At 41.8% G+C, this 19,492-nt stretch overlaps 1 protein-coding gene across 1 annotated transcript in view; it reads right to left on the reverse strand.

The window, feature by feature from the left end:
* The window catches only part of ELOVL5 (ELOVL fatty acid elongase 5), a 517,949-nt gene that overhangs the window by 177,284 nt on the left and 321,173 nt on the right, over positions 1-19,492 (reverse strand). Inside the window, exon 6 of the mRNA XM_078647945.1 lies at positions 3,173-3,297. Within this exon, the coding sequence (XP_078504071.1) occupies positions 3,173-3,297 (125 nt within the window). The remainder of the gene's footprint in view (positions 1-3,172; positions 3,298-19,492) is intronic.

Here is a 19,492-nt window from a genome sequence, read left to right on the forward strand (position 1 = left end):
ATTGTGGATTCTGCTAGGACAATTAGGGGTTGATGAAAATATTATTTATTTTCTTAAACGTTTTTATAGTGACGCGTCAGCCCGCGTCCGTTATGGCCTGAAAGGGAAACGCACGGCCAAAATCCCAATCAGGAGCGGAGTCAGGCAGGGGTGTGTCCTGGGTCCAATCCTTTTTAACATGTATATAAATGGTTTGGAGGGAGCCTTGTGCAGAAATAGCTTAGATTCCCCATACGTAGCCGGCCGACCGATTCCGGCACTTTTGTACGCAGACGATGCTGTGTTAATGTCTCGTACTCAAGTGGGCCTTCAGCGCGTGGTGGATAGTTTTGCCCTTTTCATAAAAGATCTGGGGTTAAGGGTAAATTTGTTTAAAACATTCATCATGCGCGGTGGCAAGGATTGTAAGACTAAAAGGGACATTTTTATTGCAGGACAGAAGCTTGAGGCAACCAAGCAATTTTCCTATTTAGGCATATTATTTGCTCGAGTCATGGGTTCAGGCAGTAGCAGTTAAAAAATTGGCGATGGTACGTTCTACTACTGCCCTTAAGACTTTTGCCAAAAAACTGGGCACAAAACCGCCTGTTGAGCTAATTAATATCTACAAAGCAAAATGTGCATCTGCCGCTATCTATGAGAGTGGGGTATGGGGCTTTGCTGACCCTACGCCTATTTAGGTAGCTGAAAACTCTTTCCTGAAATATATCTTCGCTGTACCCAATAGCACCTCTAATTATAACTGCCACGCAGAAATAGGACTTCTATTCATATCTGACCTGATCATGCTTGAGCCTGTGCTTTTATGGCACAGGCTGTGGACTAAAGAAGCAACCAAGCTGAATAGGGATATTGTGTCAGATATTTTGAAATTGGAAGGAGTAATGAGGATACCATGGCCGAACTATGTGTTTAAGTTTTTCACTGATATGGGAAAACCGGAATACTTTTTAAATCCCCTCACTATTTCAGCCGTTTCAAGAAAAGATTTGAGGAAGGAGGGCTTGTCTTTGATGGATACCTTAAGAACAACAACAGAGGTTCTAAAACCAACTGTCCCGCAACATCAATTGTTATTAACTACTTTTAATATTCAACACTATTTGGTTTGTGTTCCTGGCAATTATGACAGATTTTTACTATCCCGCTTTAGATTTGGAACCTTTCATAGATTGGTTAGTTTCCCAACCACAAATGACTGGTCACGTGATCTACAGCCTTGTCCCAGTGACGATGTGTCGCCACAAAGTACCATGCACGTCCTTTTATTTTGCGAATTTTATAGATTCATTAGGCGCTGTATCTTACTGCCTTTATTGAGACAGATGGGTCTGCGCCAATGTCGTCTGGCCCTGTTAAGTATTCACTATTTGAATAACGAACAAAGTGTTGCAACAATCACAGTCTTTTTGAGAAAAGTGATATATTGCAGAAAAACTATGATTATGTAGTGCACTTTAATTATAGTAAGGCTGCCCTGAAGGGAAATTTCCCACTAATGAATTGCTGTGTACATATTTTTATATGTTCTTTTTTATAATATGGTGATTTTGTAAAATGAATTGTAATGTGATTAACTTTTATTATGTATGCTTTTATGATTGCTTTAACAATCGAATAAAGCTATATTTGACTTGACATTTGCGACTCTCACTATTGGGAAGTGGCGTCCCTTCCTAATAGCGAGTCAACATGCTATGTACTAGTGTTTTGCGACTGCATTTGCAGCCGCAAAACACTCGCAGTTTACCACCTACTTCAAGTAGGTGGTAACCCACTTGCACTGGGGAATGGGTCCCCAGAGGACCCCTTCCCCTTTGTGAGTATGTTGGAAAATATTTTTTAAGAGCAGACCGTGGTCTCAGAAACTACTGCCTGCCCTTAAAAAAATGAAACTGAAAAGTTGAATTTTTCTTTTTAAATGCATTAAAAACCTGATTTATTAAAAAAGCAGTCCCAGACATGGTGGTCTGCTGAGCCCAGCAGGCCACCATTCCTGGGAGGGCCTGTCATTCCCAATGGGCTCGCAAATTGCGAGAGGCTCATTAATATTCATGATCCTTGCAATTTCTGACCCCATTGGGAATCACAAACAGTGTTAAACACACTGTTGTACATGCAAAATAGCGTCTTGCAAATTGCAAGTCGCAAATGACTCGCAATTTGCAATGTGCTATTTTGCAGGTCGTACCCTTACTCCCTTGTTACGTTTCTGCATTATTTGGCTTGCCCTCACTCCACTTTAGTTATCGGTTTGCCTGATTGTGCAAAGTTTGCACTCTTTTTAGTTTCTTTTTTAAGTCTAATCATGTAGCTGAGAAAATAACTTCAGAAAACATGCCTGCACAGGTATGATTCTTAGGCTAAGCTTAATCCTCGTTTTTTTTTTATTATTTTCCTCTGAATATGCGAAATTGCTTCATACCGCTTGTGTGCTTTGCTTGTCTGCCTTTCGCGCATTGCCTTTACAACCACTCCAGTTTGTGCTCTTGCCATGCTTGACAAGCTTCTAATGGCCTCATTCTGTTCACAGACATCAGCGTGGCATCATTTATTGTACTGATTTCCAAGGCAGACACTGAGCTTTCTAGAAAGGGGGTTCCTTGTTCTCTTCAGGTCGCCTTTCTTTCAACTCATTGCTTGCATTGCTTTTACAACCGCAGTTAGCCAAAATAATCTCTCTGCTTATATCTATTTCATTCCCCAGACCACAATCCCTTTCCAGGATATTTCAAGAGTTGGAAATTGACTTCTTTATGGTAGACATGCAATGTGGGTATACTATTTTTTTAAACAGACCGCAATGATTAAGAGACTAAAAGAAAAGTAAAAATGATGCAAGATCTAAAAGAATCAGTGGAGAAGCAAGGGGTTGATGCCCGAACGGCACAAATTTTGGAGGCCGTGACCTGTGGCCGTTGCGGGATGTCTAAGTAAAGTCAGCAATCTCCAACAACGTCCTCCCCCCTTACATATGGCCACGAGCAGCAAACGCAGGGGACGCCACGGGCGGCATGAGGCCTAGCGACACCATTGAAAATAATGTCTCTCTATGGTTACGTTGTCGCAACATTTAGTCAAGCATCCCCTTTATCAAAGAGCAGATAACAAGCTGCCTCTCAACAGCAAGGCATATCTGCCTGGCTTAGGGCTTGGAGAAGGAATAACTCACCAGTTGGCACTGAGTGATGTACTTCTTCCACCAGAGATATGGGCGAAGTGCAGGAACAGCAGACAGTCCATAGTAAGAGTACATGAGGACATGGATAAAGCTATTAAGGGTGGCACCAAAGTAGGCTAAAAAGAAGTGGGAAAATAAACATTTAGTATAGATAGAAACATCAACATTAAAGCTAGACTATAATCAGATTATTTACACACTAAACTCACCTGTTATCTATATTTTAAACAAATGCATCATTAAAATGGCAGGCAAATCGAAAAAAAAAATCAAACAACTGCTTATATTTTAGTTGCCCATTCTATTTATACTAAAGATCAGAAACAATAAACACAGGCACCTCTGCAAAGCGGTTCTTTAAATCTAGCTTTATTGGCATTTTATCGTTCACACAAATAGAACTTTTTTACTGGTCTACATTCGTTATACGTATCCTTAACCGAAGATGATAAAACAAAATTCTGCCTCAGTACTTCTTATCTCTAAGGGGTGTGCTTTCTTGGGGTAACATTAAAGTACATTACTATAAGATCATGACAGGTTTCGTATGTACGTCATAGTTTAACACAGCTTCTGCATTTCTCAGGATAAAAGCAAATTGTGATACAAACAGCTTCATTCTTTTTTAGTTGCAGCCGAACATTATATAAAAATCAAAAGAAAACCATTAATTCTGAGTGACAGATCAGGGTTTGAATTTCCACATAATCAGTAGCCGCTAACAGATGTACCTGTTCTGTGCAACTTGCAAGTTCTAAACCAGATTCAACTTACTTACAGTGGCATAGAACCTCTAGCATTATGAGGTCAGTCACGTCACCAAGAATGTCATAAGCGGGGTTTGGTCAGAGCGGCATTTGGAATTCCGAGGCAGTTGGATGAGGTGCTTATAATAAACCTCTACTTACCTGTTTACGTGATGCCTGCATGTCTTCTTTGAACATTGCAATTTGGCGACGAGGGTGGGATTGAGTGGTGTATGCTGGTGAACTAACACCTCAAGAAGGCCAGATGCTTTTTGGCGACGAGGGTGGGATTGAGTGGTGTATGCTGGTGAACTAACACCTCAAGAAGGCCAGATGCTTTTTACACAAGGAGACGCGAGAGGAGTTGGACGGATGAGGTGAAGAGTCAGCTGTGCACCGTAGTCCGGGACATCGTTGTCTCAACTCTTGATTCGACGTGTTTGCAAAGATCGATGCGGATCTCATTACTATCTATCATCAATTCAGCCTGTCGAGGTATGCGCTGCCTTTTCTGTTACGGAGCTCAGAGCAACATCAGTTTCTCCCTCCAGCTCCAGGTGCATCTACCGCTTTTCTTTCTTGGCTTGTAGCCTCACAGGTGTCTGGTTCATTTTTTTATCAGAGCTCAGAGGAACGGCACATTCGCCCTTTTCCGATCACAACTTTCGCATCTCTTCAGCATTTAGTGTGCAGAGAACATTAATTAGAAAGGACGCAAGGTACTGCGCACGTGTCTCATGCACGATGAAGTGTTGATTCAAGGAGCAAACGTTCTGCTCTTTCTTCATTCTAGAATTCTCATCTGCATGTTACTTTTGGAAAAGAGAGTGTGATTTCTAGTGACTGTTTTCCTTTAATTTCGCACCAACATTGTAGTATACCGGTTTCTATAAACACTGTTTCCCTGCACAATTGAAATTGCATATTAGGGTACTTGGTGTACATACATTTTCATTTTCACTGACACTCAGTTTTTTTTTTTTTTTTAAAGGGAAAAGGTAGTGTCCAGCCCTTAATTGCAATATGCAAAACGTAACTGCGCCACCTTTCTTTCTATTGTCACCTGGTGAGCCTGTAATTAAATGGGCGAAATGGAAAAAAGTTTTTTTAAATTATGCATAAGTGTGTGGGACCAATCTAAGTGCTGAAAGAAAGCATGCGTTGCTATGACATTGCTTGAAAGCTGAAGGTCAGGACGTTTTGGAGGATCTTCCAGAGTTACCTCAAGCAGAAGCTCATGATTTGAATGAATTTGAAAAGGCTGTATCTAGGTTAGATCGTCATTATCTGTAAAAAGTTAGTAACATTTTAGAAAGGTACCATTTTGGGTTACAAGGTCAAGGTCATGATGAGTCTGTTGAAGAATTTGTCACAAGTCTGAGGGAGCTTGCTTCCAATTGCAAATTTGGGGCGGCATTAGAAGATAGATTAAAAGATCAATTTTTACTTAGATGTAACAGTGACAAAGTATGTGAAGAGCTCTGGATGAAAGATGAACCACCTTTAGAGGAAGTTCTTATTGTTGCTAAATATGTAGAATGCATGTTGAAGTGTGTGGGTGAGTTCAAGACTGAAAAAACGTAAAATGTCACAGGAAAGGAGGAGGTTACTGAAGTGTGTGAAGTTAGGTTACAGAAAGGTAGGAAGAAGGTAGAATTTGAAGATCAAAGTCAAAAGAAAGCAGATCCTGAGTTCAAAAGGCCAATAATAAATCTTGTCCTGCCTTGTCACAGAACTACAATTTTTGTGGTATAAAGGTTCATTTTATCAGGTATTGTCACAACAAGAATAAAAGAGGGTTTAGAACTAAGACTCAGGAAATTTGTCAGGAAGTAGTGCCACAGGTGGGGACACATTATTTCCCTCTGAAGTAGTTGTATTAGATGGGAAGCGGGTTTCAATTATGTTTTACTCTTGTTCTCGCATTACCATCATTTCAAATATGACCTTTCAAGAAATATTCGCAGGTGGAAAATAATTGTTACCCTTAGATATCCAGCCAGGAGGTTAGGGTGGAGCGAAGATTGAGATGCTTGGATATTTTGTATCTGACATAAAGTTAGGTAGCAAAGATACTGTGGGTAAGATTTATGTATCTTGTCAAGGCGACAATTTGTTGGGGTGGGTTCATCAGAGTGAGTTGGGGTGAGTTTACATCCCAACAAAATTCCTCAGGTCCAAGTGGATGAAGTATGTGTTGGTAAAGACAAATTTATAAAAGAGTTTAAGACTCTCTTTCAATTCAAACTGGGAAAGTTACTAGGATACAAGCATACAATCAAGCTCAGAGTGAATGCTTGCCCAACTGTGGCCAAGGTCCGTAGAATACCTCTGCATATGCAGGCAGGGCTAAGGATTGAATTAGGCAGATTGTGTGACTGTGGGGCTATGGAAGCAGTGGAGGCCACTGAGTGGTTGCCCCCCATAGAGGTGGCACGCAAAGGGAATGGGGATATCCGTCTTTGTGTGGATTTGCATGCCCTCAATAAGGAAGACATTGAGGACAAATTACCGTTAACAAACAAATTTTGAGGAGATGGTATCAACTTCTGCTGGTGCCAGGATTTTCACCACTTTAGATTTGGTTTCAGCCTATCACCAAATTGAACTTCATGAAGAGTCACAAGATTTCACAGCCTTCGTAACTCCTTTTGGCACGTATCGATTTAAATGAATGCCATTTCGTTTGGTTTTGGCGGCAGCTGTTTTTCAGAGGATTATGGGAAGGATTTTGAAGGGGTTACCTGGTGTGAAATGTTACCAAGACGGTATTCTCATTTTTGGTGCATCTCTTGTTGAACGTGAGCAAAGAGTTAGGGATGTTCTGAATAGGTTGAAAGATGCTGGTTTGACGCTCAAGGCAGAAAAGTGCAAATTAGGGGTCTCAGAGGTCAGTAAACTGGGGTACAAAATTTCAGAAATGGGAATCGGACAACGTCTGGAACTTGTTGAAACTATCAAATCTTTGGCAGCTCCTAAGACAAGAGAAGAGTTAGTATCCTTCATCGGTATGGTGAGTACTACAGCATGTTCATTAGAGACTTTGCCAGCAAAACGTTTTCAATGAGAAAACTGTTGAAGAAAAATGTGGATTTTGCATGGGAGGCACAAAGTAGCAATAAGTTTGAGGGTGTGACACCAGAGTTGTTTGTGATGCCAGCTCAAAAGGGTTGGGGGCTCTTTTGATTCAGATCAAGAATGGGAAGGAGAATTTGTTAGGGGCTACGGCTCAAATTGCAATGGGTGTGGCAGTCCAAATGAGACACAGCACCAGAGCAGGTCTGTCTGACACGAATGAGAGCAGCATCTCATCCCACAAATATGCTATTGTACTTTTACGTACTCCCTTACTTTCAGTTTCCTCCCAGCGTAAGGCTATGTTTTCGGCCTCAGCCCATTTCCGTACCCATGTTTTCCACCTACCATGAACCTGAAAAAATCTTGCCTGTACGAACGTGGTTCTGGGATTAGAATATAACAAGGCCCAATCTCATTAATATTGGTACCAGGGGTGCTGTGGGGCATTTCCAAGCTATTGCCCTGTTCGCTAGACACAGGGTCAGATTTTTAAATTTGGAGCCCACTTTCTTTTTAATTTTTTATATCCGACTTTATTGTTTTTACTAACAGTAGTACAACCACTAAGAAGTTTGAAGAGATACATCACCACCTCCTACATAATATGCGACTTTGAGTGATTGCAAATGGTTAGACAAGTTGCAAGCATTCTTCTTATCATCTTTTGTGTTTATTTTTCAAAGTTACAACTCTCCCTGCATAGATGTTGTAAAAGATTGCAGCTAGGAAATTAGGAACCCAAAAATGCACCCTAGGACAGGCTTCTGACCAAACAAAAGAAGCATTGTGCATTCATTCATCGCTCGTAGCTCTTGGTTACTCGATTACCTTCCGATCCGCTTGGCTCATGTGAATATCTCGCACTTTCCATAATAAACACAGTGAAACAGATATGCAAGGTCCATACATTCTTTCACCCACCCGGCAAGAATTAACCTTTTATCAACAACCACCTAATGGAGATCATCACAGCAAACTCCTTCCCACACTCCCAGGACATATTCCTAGAGGACATCAACCTCCACTGAAACGATCCTAGCGACATCCAGGTCAACATTATTAAAGACTTCCTAGCAGATCAAAACCTCGTCCAAGCCCGCATGCTTCCAACTCACATGAAAGGCTCCATGCTAGACTGGATCATCTCCAAAGAAAAAGCTGTGAACATAACCTCAATCGTGCCTTGCGACTGGTCAGATCATCACATAATAACTTTCCAAATTCCAGGAGTAATAAAGAAAAAACCCACTTAACCAATCAAACCAAAACAATGGGTAAGGGACACAAAGAGCGTGGACAACGAGAGGCTAGCATCGCTGTGTAGGAAGGATCATCTCGCTCCCAGAAATATGACAAACGTTAGCGAATTTAAGGAGCACAACAATGTGTAGTTGTCAGAGATAATGGACTCAATAGCTCAGTTAAAACTAAAACAAACTACGGACAAAACTAAAAATCCCTGGTTCAGCTGAGCACTAAATGAAGAAAGGCGTAAGCTGAGACTAGCAGAACGGAAATGGAGACAACTACCGTCATCTCCACAGCTAAAACTGCTAAGAAAAACCAGAAGCGCCTACAACAAAAATATTCTCAAATCAAAAACAGACTTTTTCAGGCTGGAACAGAAGGATGCGAAAAACAGACCTTGGAAACTCTTCGAACTGGTAAAACAACAATCGAACAAAACTGCCAAATTCGCGCTAGAAACAACAAAATCTCAAATTAGCTGTGAATAATTCTTGAATTTCTTTACATCTAAGGCCAAGTCCATGGAATGTGAGCTCAGGACAGTAGCTTCTACATTGGAGGCTACACAACCAAGCGATTCAACACTACTCCATCAGTCAGTACCCAACAAAAACTAAGCTTCATGGTCTACTTACAAATTATATGACTACAACGATATCTTCAAAACCATATCAGCCATTAAGCCAAAGAACCACTACAACGATCCACTCCCAGCAAAATTTGTGCCATCCATTGACCAGGCCACTATGCCCAGTTGGACATCGATAGTCAAGGCTTCCCTGCCTCAAGGATCCTTTCCAGACTGCCTAAAAATGGGCCAAGTTATTCCCATCATAAAAAAACTGACAGAGAATCCTGCAAACCCTAAGAATTTTCGTCCAGTATCCAACATTCCCCTATTAGCGAATGTGATAGAAAAGTGTGTCCATCAACAACTAAGCCAACACATCTCTAAATTTAAACTACTAAACGATTGCCAATAGGGGTTTAGACCAAGTCATAATACAGAAACGGCAATACTGCACATAGTAGATGACGCATTACTCGCTCTGGACCAGAACAAAACATGTCTTTTAATTCTTCTTGACTTATCATCCACACATTTAACAACGATATGTTGCTAGAACGTCTGGAAAACAGGATGGGTTTTTCGAGGAACATTCTAGAATGGTTCAAGTCCTATCCTACTTGAGGAACAGAACACAAATAAAAATCTATCAGCATGTTCCCCCATTCAGATCAGAGTTCCACAAGGCTCAACCCTCTCCCCTTCACTATTCAACCTATATGTGGAACCACTAACCGATATACTACGCTTTGCCAACATCTCTTTCCACATGTACGCTGATGAACCTCAGATTTACATTAAGATTTCTTCTTTGGAGGAGATCAAAACAAAGAATGAGGCAGGAAGGGCGACAATCAGCTTAAACTAAACACGCAAAAAACAGAATTCCTCCTAATATACCCCACCAAAAGCTCGCCCATTATAAAACAATGGTCCAATGTGATCATCGCACTTAACTGCACCCGAGCATTGTGGAATCCACCAAATCACTAGGAATCACACTAAATCTGAGCCTGAACATGCAATCACACATCAACTCGTTCGATAGGAATGTGCAATTTCTCCCGAGCTATATTAAGGAACTGAAACCATTCATCGAAACAGCAGACCTCAAAATTGCAGTCCAGGCATTAGTAATCTCGAGGATGGAATATGGATGCACAACACTTTCAGAGATTCCAAAGATCGCACAGCTCCTTTAAAAGCCGGTCTCACTGCAGAAACAAGGCTTTAACATCTTTTCTCACCAGAAAGTGCTGAATTGGCTAACTTACGAAGCCAAAATTAAACTCAAAATGGCGTGTAGCAAACACAAAGCGTTACACTTCAATTCACCAAAGTATATAGCAAAACAAATTTGAGTTTTCTGGTGGAAGCAGACATTCCAGGAGTGCCAGAGAACTAGTGCTGAAGCCAAGCTATTTTCCGGAAGAAATAAACATATGACAGAGCGTTCTCAGATGCTGCACCGAGAATCTGAAATTCGAATACCTCTAAGCATCAGAAGGTTACCTAACTCTAGGAGATTCAAGAAAGAAAGCAATATATTTCTATTAAGCAAATTCCTACCATAACCATTAACAAACAACCTTGCAAGATTCCCCTAAAACCTCTCCCATAAAGACTCACAAGCATCTCTTGCTAAGGTCTAATTTCACCTGTTTTGTATAGGTTCTTGCATTCTTTTGTGCTATGGTTCCTCTAGACTTACACTCTGTGAATGTGGAAAAGTCTTTGTTTCTGAGTAAAGTTACTGTTACGATTTTGAATTGGACTTTAATGTGTTAAAATGCTTTCCAGAGTAATGTACTAAAGAAAAAAGTATTCACGTTTTTACTGTGAAGCGCTCTGATACCCTATGGGGGTAATTTTGCGCTACACAAAACACTGAATAAATAAACATTTTGAAAAATGAAATGAAAGAGGAAAATAATATACCTAATTCATGTGATAGCAATATTATGGGTTTACAGGAGATCTTACAACTTTTGGGCCTGGTGCCACTGCACCTGCTGCACCACTCAAACCATGCCCCTAGTGCCTGCAAGGTAGCTACATTTGTGACTGCTTGTTTAGTAGTAAAATATAGCAATATTTAGCGTTTAGAGGAATTATGACAACTTTGGCCCAGGTGCCAGTGAACCTGCGGCATCATTCAAATCAACTCTTTTAAGGTAACTGCATGTGTGCCTGCCTAGCTTTGGTCCCTGACATCACCGCATCTGCTGCACCACTGAAACCAGGACCCTAGTGCCTGCAAGGTAACTACATTTGTGTCTACTTATTTAGCGGATATAGTAATAGTTGGTGTTTAGAGGAGTCGGACAACTTATGGCCCTGGTGACACTGCACCTGCAGCATCATTAAAATCATGGCCCTAGTGCCTGCTAGATAACTGCACTTGGGACTGCCTGTTCAGAAGTAACGTTTTGCAGTAATCTGTGTTTAGTGGGTAGTTTGACCTTAGGTGCCACTGTACCTGCTGCACCATTCAAATCAAGCATTATAACTGCAAGATATCTGCAATTGTGCCTGCCTGTATAGTAGTAAAATATGGCAACATTAGGTGTTTTGAGGAGGTCATGGCAAATTTTGGGCCCAGTGCCACTGAACCTGCTGCGCCATTCAAATCATGATCCTATTGCCTGCTAGATAAATGCACTTGTGACTGTCTTATTTCACAGTCAAATTTAGCAATAATCTGGGTTTAGTGGGGTACCTAGAACTTTTGGCTCCAGTGCCACAGCACTGCACCACCATTCAAATCAAGTCCCTTTTAAATGCAAAGTAACTGCAATTGCGATTGCCTGTTTAGTAGTCAAATATAGCAATTTTAGGTGTTTAGTGGGGTGCCCAGAGCATTTGGTCCTGGTGTCACTGCACCTGCTGTATCATTGAACTCATGACCCTGTTGTCTGCAAGGTAACTGCCTGTTTAGTTTTACATTTTAGCGGTAATCTGGGTTTAGTGGGATCCCTAGAGCTTTTGGCCCAGGTGCTACTGCACCTGCTGCACCATTCAAATCAAGTCCCTTTTAACTGCATGGTAACTGAACTTGTGGTTGCCTGTTTAGGAGTAAAATATAGCAATATTAGGTGTTTAGTGGGGGCCTGGACCTTTTGGTCCCAGTGCCATTGCACCTGCTACACTATTGGAATCATGATCCTAGGGCTTGCTAGATAACTGAACCTATGACTGCCTGTTAAGTTGTAACATATAGCAATATTAGGTTTTAGAGGAGTTCTGACAACTTTTGGGCCGGATGTCATTGCACCGCCTGCACCATTTAAATCAAGCCCCTTTTAACTGCAAGGTAACTGCAATTGCGACTGCCTGTTTAGTTACAAAATATAGCAATAATCAGTGTTTTATGGGGTGTCTGGAGCTATGGGTCCCGGTGCCTCTGCTGCATTATTGAAGTCATTACCCTAGCCCTTGCTAGATAACTGCACCTGTGACTGTCTGTTTAGCAGTAAAATATAGCAATTTTAGGTGTTTAGTGGGGTGCCTAGAGCTTTTGGTCCTGGTGTCACTACACCTGCTGCACCACTGAAATCATGACCATGTTGTCTGCAATGTAACTGCACTTATTTCGTTTTACATTTGTGCAATAATCTGGGTTTAGTGGGGTCCCTAGAGCTTTTGGCATTGGTGCCACCACTGCACCTGCTGCATCATTCAAATCAAGTCCCTTAACTGCAAGGTAACTGCAATTGTGCCTGCCTATTTAGTACTCAAATACAGCAATATTATGTATTTAGAGGAGGTCTGACAGCTTTTGGGCCTGGTGCTACTGCACCTGCTGCACCATTCAAATCATTACCCTTTTGACTGCAAGGTTACTGCACTTGTGGCTGCCTGTTTAGTAGTAAAATATAGCATGGCTCTTGTATATTAACTTTGTTTTTAATGTGCAATGTTTATTACTACATTTAGAATTTGATCATACTGACCAAATAGATTGAGTTGAAAAAATTCAATCAATAATGCCTACAAAGTGCAATGAAAGGCACTGAGGTATGAATAGGAAATGCCACAAACGTTCTAAGGCTAAAGCACCTGCTTTAAACAACTAAGTAATACAAAGTAAGCATTCCAGCACACTGGTAGAAGCTGTTTGCCTTTTCAGTGGGAAACAATCTTATCTTGACAGTGAGTGGCACTTAAACAGTGTGAACAGCTTTAGTAGAAATATCGTTAATGAGAGCAGCCAGGGGAAGTTAACAAAAAAAAAAGTTCCACACAAAAGCAAATGAACACAGTTATTCGCCCATGGGAACTGATAAGAGACCCCTTTTAAAATGTAATAAATACAAGAGAATTTACAAGGACAGTGCAAGTTCTGTGCAGGCGAAACCTAAAAAAGAAAAACATCTATTACTCCTTCTAGTGGTTTGCCTAGAACATGCATAAATAATGCTTGCCTCCGGTCCTGACACAGAATATAAAAATTCCTAGCTCGTGAAGGAAAGTTTTAATTCTATGAAGGATATAGAGGCGAGGATTATCCCATCCAGTTCTCTATCTTTACCGCCCGATAGGTGGAAGAGGAAGAGGTTAAGTCACTGGTTTGATATATGTTCCATATTTTGAGAATGAACAGGATAAATGAATAAAGTGATACAACCTTAGATATTTGTTCTACACAAATTATGTTAAATAGTTATATTTACCAGTGTGCAGGAATTTGGTTCAGTTATACCGGGGGCCTGAAACATCCTATCCTGCGCAGTATACCTGCATCAATTTCCGGTGATGCAATATTTCCCTCCTGAATAAAGAATAACTGTATAGATCTGGAAATATTATGTCCTTTTCTGGGATGATTCCCCACAATTCTGGAGAGAAAACCACTGTCATTTTTCTGCCTGCTCAGACGAGAGGTACATATATAGGGGGTCCCCGTAAGAGAGGAAGGTGTATTGTAAACAACATACACTGTATTTATACAAACAAATACAAAAACCTTTATGCGATTGGTAATCTTATTTATTAACCAATGCTCAGTGATTGCCAGAAGACAAAAATAAATCACATTAATTCATAAATGGTCAAGCCCCAAGGGGAGAAAGGGGAAGGGTAGAAGTGCTCAGTGAAGTGTGAGTTTTAGAAGATAGTGACACAGTATCGAAGAAATAACCACTGTAATACCAGTTAATAAACATAGGTCAGAACAGATAAAACACAAGCCAAAATAAAGGCAAAATACAAAATTATTCATAAGAATGAAATTCGACGGTCACATCTATTACATAGATGAATCTTGGGTGTGCCGGAATTTCAACAAAGGGAACACGTCGACGTTTCGACCCCTACAATTAGGCCAAATGAAGTCCTTTCACGGGGTCTTCATCAGGACGTCACAAAAGAGGAAGGGGTGGTGGGGCAGTTTTTTCTAAAAAGGTTTTAGGAAAATAAGTTTTAGTTTGTGTTCATTTAAATGACATAAGACAGAAGAATATTTTACAAAATCAATTACCATGGAGTACGGCCCAGCCGGGCTCTGTACATCGGAAGACGTGCCACGCGGTTCGTCGCGGTCAGTCCGAATGGAGTGGATATCTCAAAATAAGGAGGAGACAAGATAATCAATCAGGGTTGACAACCTATTACATACTCTAACTGTTGGAATTGCTATTCCCAAATTCTGGGCTTCAGTGCCAGTAAGATCACAACGTGATCAATCGTGGCGGTATATCCCACCCTTAACAACCCAACATGAATTTATTGAGGTACCTCTATGCCAATAATGTGCCAAGCGTCAGTGATCCAGGGACTTTAAACAACCGCTTGGGGTCAGAGGGAATACACAACAGCGGCAAAACCAGAGATCAATCTCAGGCTGGATGTTAACTCTCCTATGGTAAAGACATGGAGGGGAATTATTAAGGAAAAATATTATCAGTTGATACAGGGCAAGTCGTACTCCCAAACGGAAGTGCACGCTTCAAAATGTCAGACACTTACATAAAGCGGGACAAGAACCGCATCTACTTGAAAATGAATTTAAAAGCCTCAGCAACTGGTTAGCGCGGCAGGTATACGCATCAACGCCCCCAGTGTGGGATAATATTTTTATCTGTTTTTAAAAAAAAGAAGAAAGAAGGGCAAAGATCAGTGATTTATCACAGGGACACGCTTTTCACAAAACGTCCGCTTTAGCAGTTACTCACACAGATAGCCAGTTGGCACGTCGTGTAACCACCAATCTACACTTGGAAAACGCCGTGACCGCAGAACGGAGTGTTCGCTCAGGGACCAGCAATGTTTTGTCTGTGGGTATTCCAACTCCAGTCGGGAAGTCGTTTACCAACTCTTGCGATTTCTACGAGCTGGAGAGTACAAAGGGAAAGTCAAAGAGGTGTGCTGAATGCGCGGTCTGCTGAAAAAGAAACCGGCATTACAAGTTACTCACGGAACAAGATCAACACGGGCAGCCAACGTCTGCTCTGGTTCTCACGGAACACTCCGCGGCAGCAACACGGAGTTTGGGGGCGGAGCCAGATTATGTCTCGGGTAGGTAGACAAGGAAAGGTGTTACAATTAGAAGACAGACTCACGAGGCCAGGCTTCACATTATGCCGTGCCTCTTTTAAGTTTTCTAAAGAACGGATTTCTGAAAGTGAGGATTCTGAAAATTACATTTAAAGTAGATGGTGCAACTCTAACACAGTAGGTTGAAACCACATTACATACAGTTATATCGTAATGATGTCAGTATGGATCTAAATATAAATATGCATTACAAATAAGCACCCCATAGAAAATGTAAATTTTTCATTGTGCAATTATCCTAGGTGTTTCTCTCAAAACAAATATTTATAACTCAGAAGGTGCAACTCTCACGCTGGAGGTTGAAACCTATCTAAAAATATCACAGATGGCTATTTCACAATGACATTGACTGAAATAAAGCTTGCGTGTTGACTCATTCATTGTCACACAATTAATTTCAGCCCAGTGCTGCCAATTGGGCAAAGCTGCTGTCCTGTTCATTTAAACCGTTCTTAATGGAGTCCAGAAGGGACATCCATTTGGATTCTCGTGTGTTCAGTGCCAGGGGGAGATTACCACCCCTTCTGCCCAGAGAGACCTTTTCTATGACGAACCATCGGAGGTCTGACACAACGTGTCCTGCTTGCTGCCAATGGTCTACCAGAGGCGCCCCTGCTACTTTACATCTTAGTCGGCTGGAATGGGACGAGATCCTGGATTTTATTTTCTGTTGGGTTTGTCCCACGTATACCTGGCTACATGGGCACCGGATGATATAAATAACCCCAGAAGAATTGCAGTTCGTGTGATGTTTCAGATTGTAAATTCTACCACCATGGGCAAATGTTTTCGTCTGGACAGTCGTCTCGCAAGCAGTGCAAGCCCCACACCGATAGTGGCCAATTACTGGGGGAAGGTTCCAGAGGGAAACTAAGGTGGCAGGACTTTGTGACTCTAGATACGAATGGACCACCATGTCCCTTATGTTCTTGGCTCTCTTAAAGGAGTGTAGTGGCAGTTCAGTTTGTTGAATAACATCTGCGACCAGGGGCCAGTTTTGATTGATAATTTTTTTGATCTCATTACTGCGTGTTGAAAAAGTTGTGACACAAATTATGCGGTTTTGGGCGATCCTTGGTAAACTCTCCGGATTGAGTAGAGTCTCGCGTGGGTTATATCATGCCCGTTTTCTTGCTCTTTTCACCATCCTGGATGGATATCCTCGTGTGATTAGGCGTTCTGTTAGGACTTCGGACTCCTTCAGGTAGTTAGCTCTCGTGGAACAATTCCTCCTGATCCGGAGGAATTGTCCGACGGGTAAATTATCCTTAAGGCCCCTCGGGTGATGGCTCTGATATTGTAGTAGAGAATTGCGTTCAGTCGGCTTCCTGAACAACGTTGTTTGTAAATGATCTTCTTCAACATAAATGGAGATGTCCAGAAATGGTATGCTTACATTGCTGGATTCCATGGTGAATTGTATGTGCTGGTTGCGAGAGTTAAGCCAGTCATGGAAAACCTTCAAATGCTCTGCATTCCCTTCCTAAATGCAGAGGACGTCATCAATATATCTGACCCATAGGGTCAGATTGGTTTTGAAGGGGTTAGTTTCTGTGAAGATGTTCCGTTGCTCAAAATTATCCATGTAAATTATTGCTAGATTGGGAGCGAAGGTAGCCCCCATCGCTACGCCTTTTGTCTGCAAATAAAACTCATCTTGAAAAATAAAGAAATTGTGCATCATGGCAATCTTAAGTAACTCGATTATGAAATCTGTAGGCACCTGGACTGGCGCTGTTCTCTTTTCAAGGGCTTCTTTCATTACTTCCAGGGCATCTAGTTGGGGGATGCTTGTATAAAGCGATACTATATCGCATGTAACCAATAGTGCATGTCCTGGGTTAAATGGTCTCTCATCCATCATGTTGATGACCTGGGTCGTGTCTCGCAGGTAGGCCCTGGTGTTGAGGGCGATCGGTTTAAGGAAAAAGTCCACATATTGACACAGAGGCTCCAGCAATGAACCGCATCCGGACACAATAGGGCGTCCTGGGGGTGCATTGAGATTCTTGTGCACCTTCGGTAATGTGTATATGGTCGCTGTTCTTGGGAATTTTTGATTAAGAAAATCGAATTCCTGTTTGCTCAGGAAACCTGCATCAAGGCCTTGTTGTGTAATATTCAGAACTTTGGAAGCCAACTCCTGCGAAGGATCATTGGGTAAGAGGCGATAGCTGATCCCGTCTGACAGCTGTCTGTAAACTTCCGCATTATAATCCAGGAGATCCTGCACCACAATCGCACCGCCTTTGTCCGCAGGCTTAATGACTACTTCTTTGTTATTACACAAGTCTGTCAGAGCTTTTTTCTCCATCTTACTCAGATTGAGTCTAGAAAATTTTGGACGTTGTAGTGATCGTTCCACTGAAGATGTCACAACTTCCTCAAAAGCAAGAATCCTGCTGTTCATGGCATAGGTCGGTGGGAAGAAAGTTGAGGGCACTCTGAGGCCTGTGACCGAACTCTGTTGTCTAGTTGTCTGATTCCGAAAATAGTAGCGCAATCTTATCTTCCTGAAGAAACTATACAGTTCTGTTTTTAGCAGGAATTTGTTCACCGACGCAGTCGGAACATAGGAAAGGCCTCGGCTCAGGACCTTTAGTTCATTCTCATGCAGGTTGTATTTAGAGATATTGATCACAGGACTCAGGTTGGATGCATTGGTGCTTGATGGAATAACTCCAGGTGTGGTGAGTTCATCTACCACCTGTATGTGTTCCTCCGGGTCGAGATCTCCCCGTGCACCTCCGGGCGAAAGGTCACCCGTTTCTGCTGCTTGCCTCTGCCACTGTCCCATCCTGTCTGGTTTTGTTGTTGTCCTCTTGCCTGGCCTCTGGGAAAATTGTTGCCACGTCCTCGTGGAGGGCGCCATGAGCCCCGACCTTGGTCTAAAAAATGAGGTGGGAACTGTGGAGGGAACTGAGGGTAGCCTTGGTCTTGTGGAGGGTAAGGTGGATAGAAGTATGGTGTGCTGGGTCCTGCCTCACCGTCGCTTGCAGAACTATAAGAGGAGTCCTAGAAGGTAGTAAAATTCCGACGTCCTCTATATCCACCACGTCCACGGTTGGTAAACCGTCCCTGTGTGTCCTGTTGGTAATAGTCTGGTTGTAGGTACGGGTAAACTAGTTTTTTATCAAAAAGTCTTAGGTCTCTTGCTAACTTTTCAAGTTTTTTCGTTTGGGCCGTGGTATCGAAGTCTTTAATCGTAGCTTCCAGATTTTCCACTGCCTCCTTTGCTTTAGTTAGTGTTTGATCTCCCAAGATCTCAGCCTTAAGATCAGCAATTTCCTTGCTCAAGGATACTACCTGTTCAGCTGCTGTCTCCACTCCCAGCACCATCCAGTGCCGGGAGCAGTTATTGGCCACGTAGCTAGAGCCCTCTTTGAACTTCGGTACGTCTACAAAAATCACAGGTTCAATTTTAATTTGGAGACCCACCGGAATTATATTTTCATGCAAATATCTTGTGAAAAGGTGCCCATGTAGCCGGGTTCTAATAAGTTTTTTCTCTAGTCTTTCCAGACGTGAGATCTTATCGTTAAGAGTAATATCAATGGTGGGGACAGTTGTAGATAAGAAAGTGGTTGACAAATCCTTGGTTAGTTGATTAATGTACTCCTCAGTATACGAGAGTAATTCAGATTCCACCATGGTATAAACAAATTAGATGAGGAAGGTAACCTCGCAGGTCAGCACCTGCTCAGAGGACGTTACAGAAAGGGGGGTTAAACCCATATAGTCACGGGGACCTGGGTGCTCAGTGGTACATATATAGGGGGTCCCCGTAAGAGAGGAAGGTGTATTGTAAACAACATACACTGTATTTATACAAACAAATACAAAAACCTTTATGCGATTGGTAATCTTATTTATTAACCAATGCTCAGTGATTGCCAGAAGACAAAAATAAATCACATTAATTCATAAATGGTCAAGCCCCAAGGGGAGAAAGGGGAAGGGTAGAAGTGCTCAGTGAAGTGTGAGTTTTAGAAGATAGTGACACAGTATCAAAGAAATAACCACTGTAATACCAGTTAATAAACATAGGTCAGAACAGATATAAAACACAAGCCAAAATAAAGGCAAAATACAAAATTATTCATAAGAATGAAATTC

This window comes from Lissotriton helveticus, chromosome 6 (genome assembly GCF_964261635.1).
Source record: "Lissotriton helveticus chromosome 6, aLisHel1.1, whole genome shotgun sequence".
In the NCBI taxonomy this organism is placed as follows: domain Eukaryota; kingdom Metazoa; phylum Chordata; class Amphibia; order Caudata; family Salamandridae; genus Lissotriton; species Lissotriton helveticus.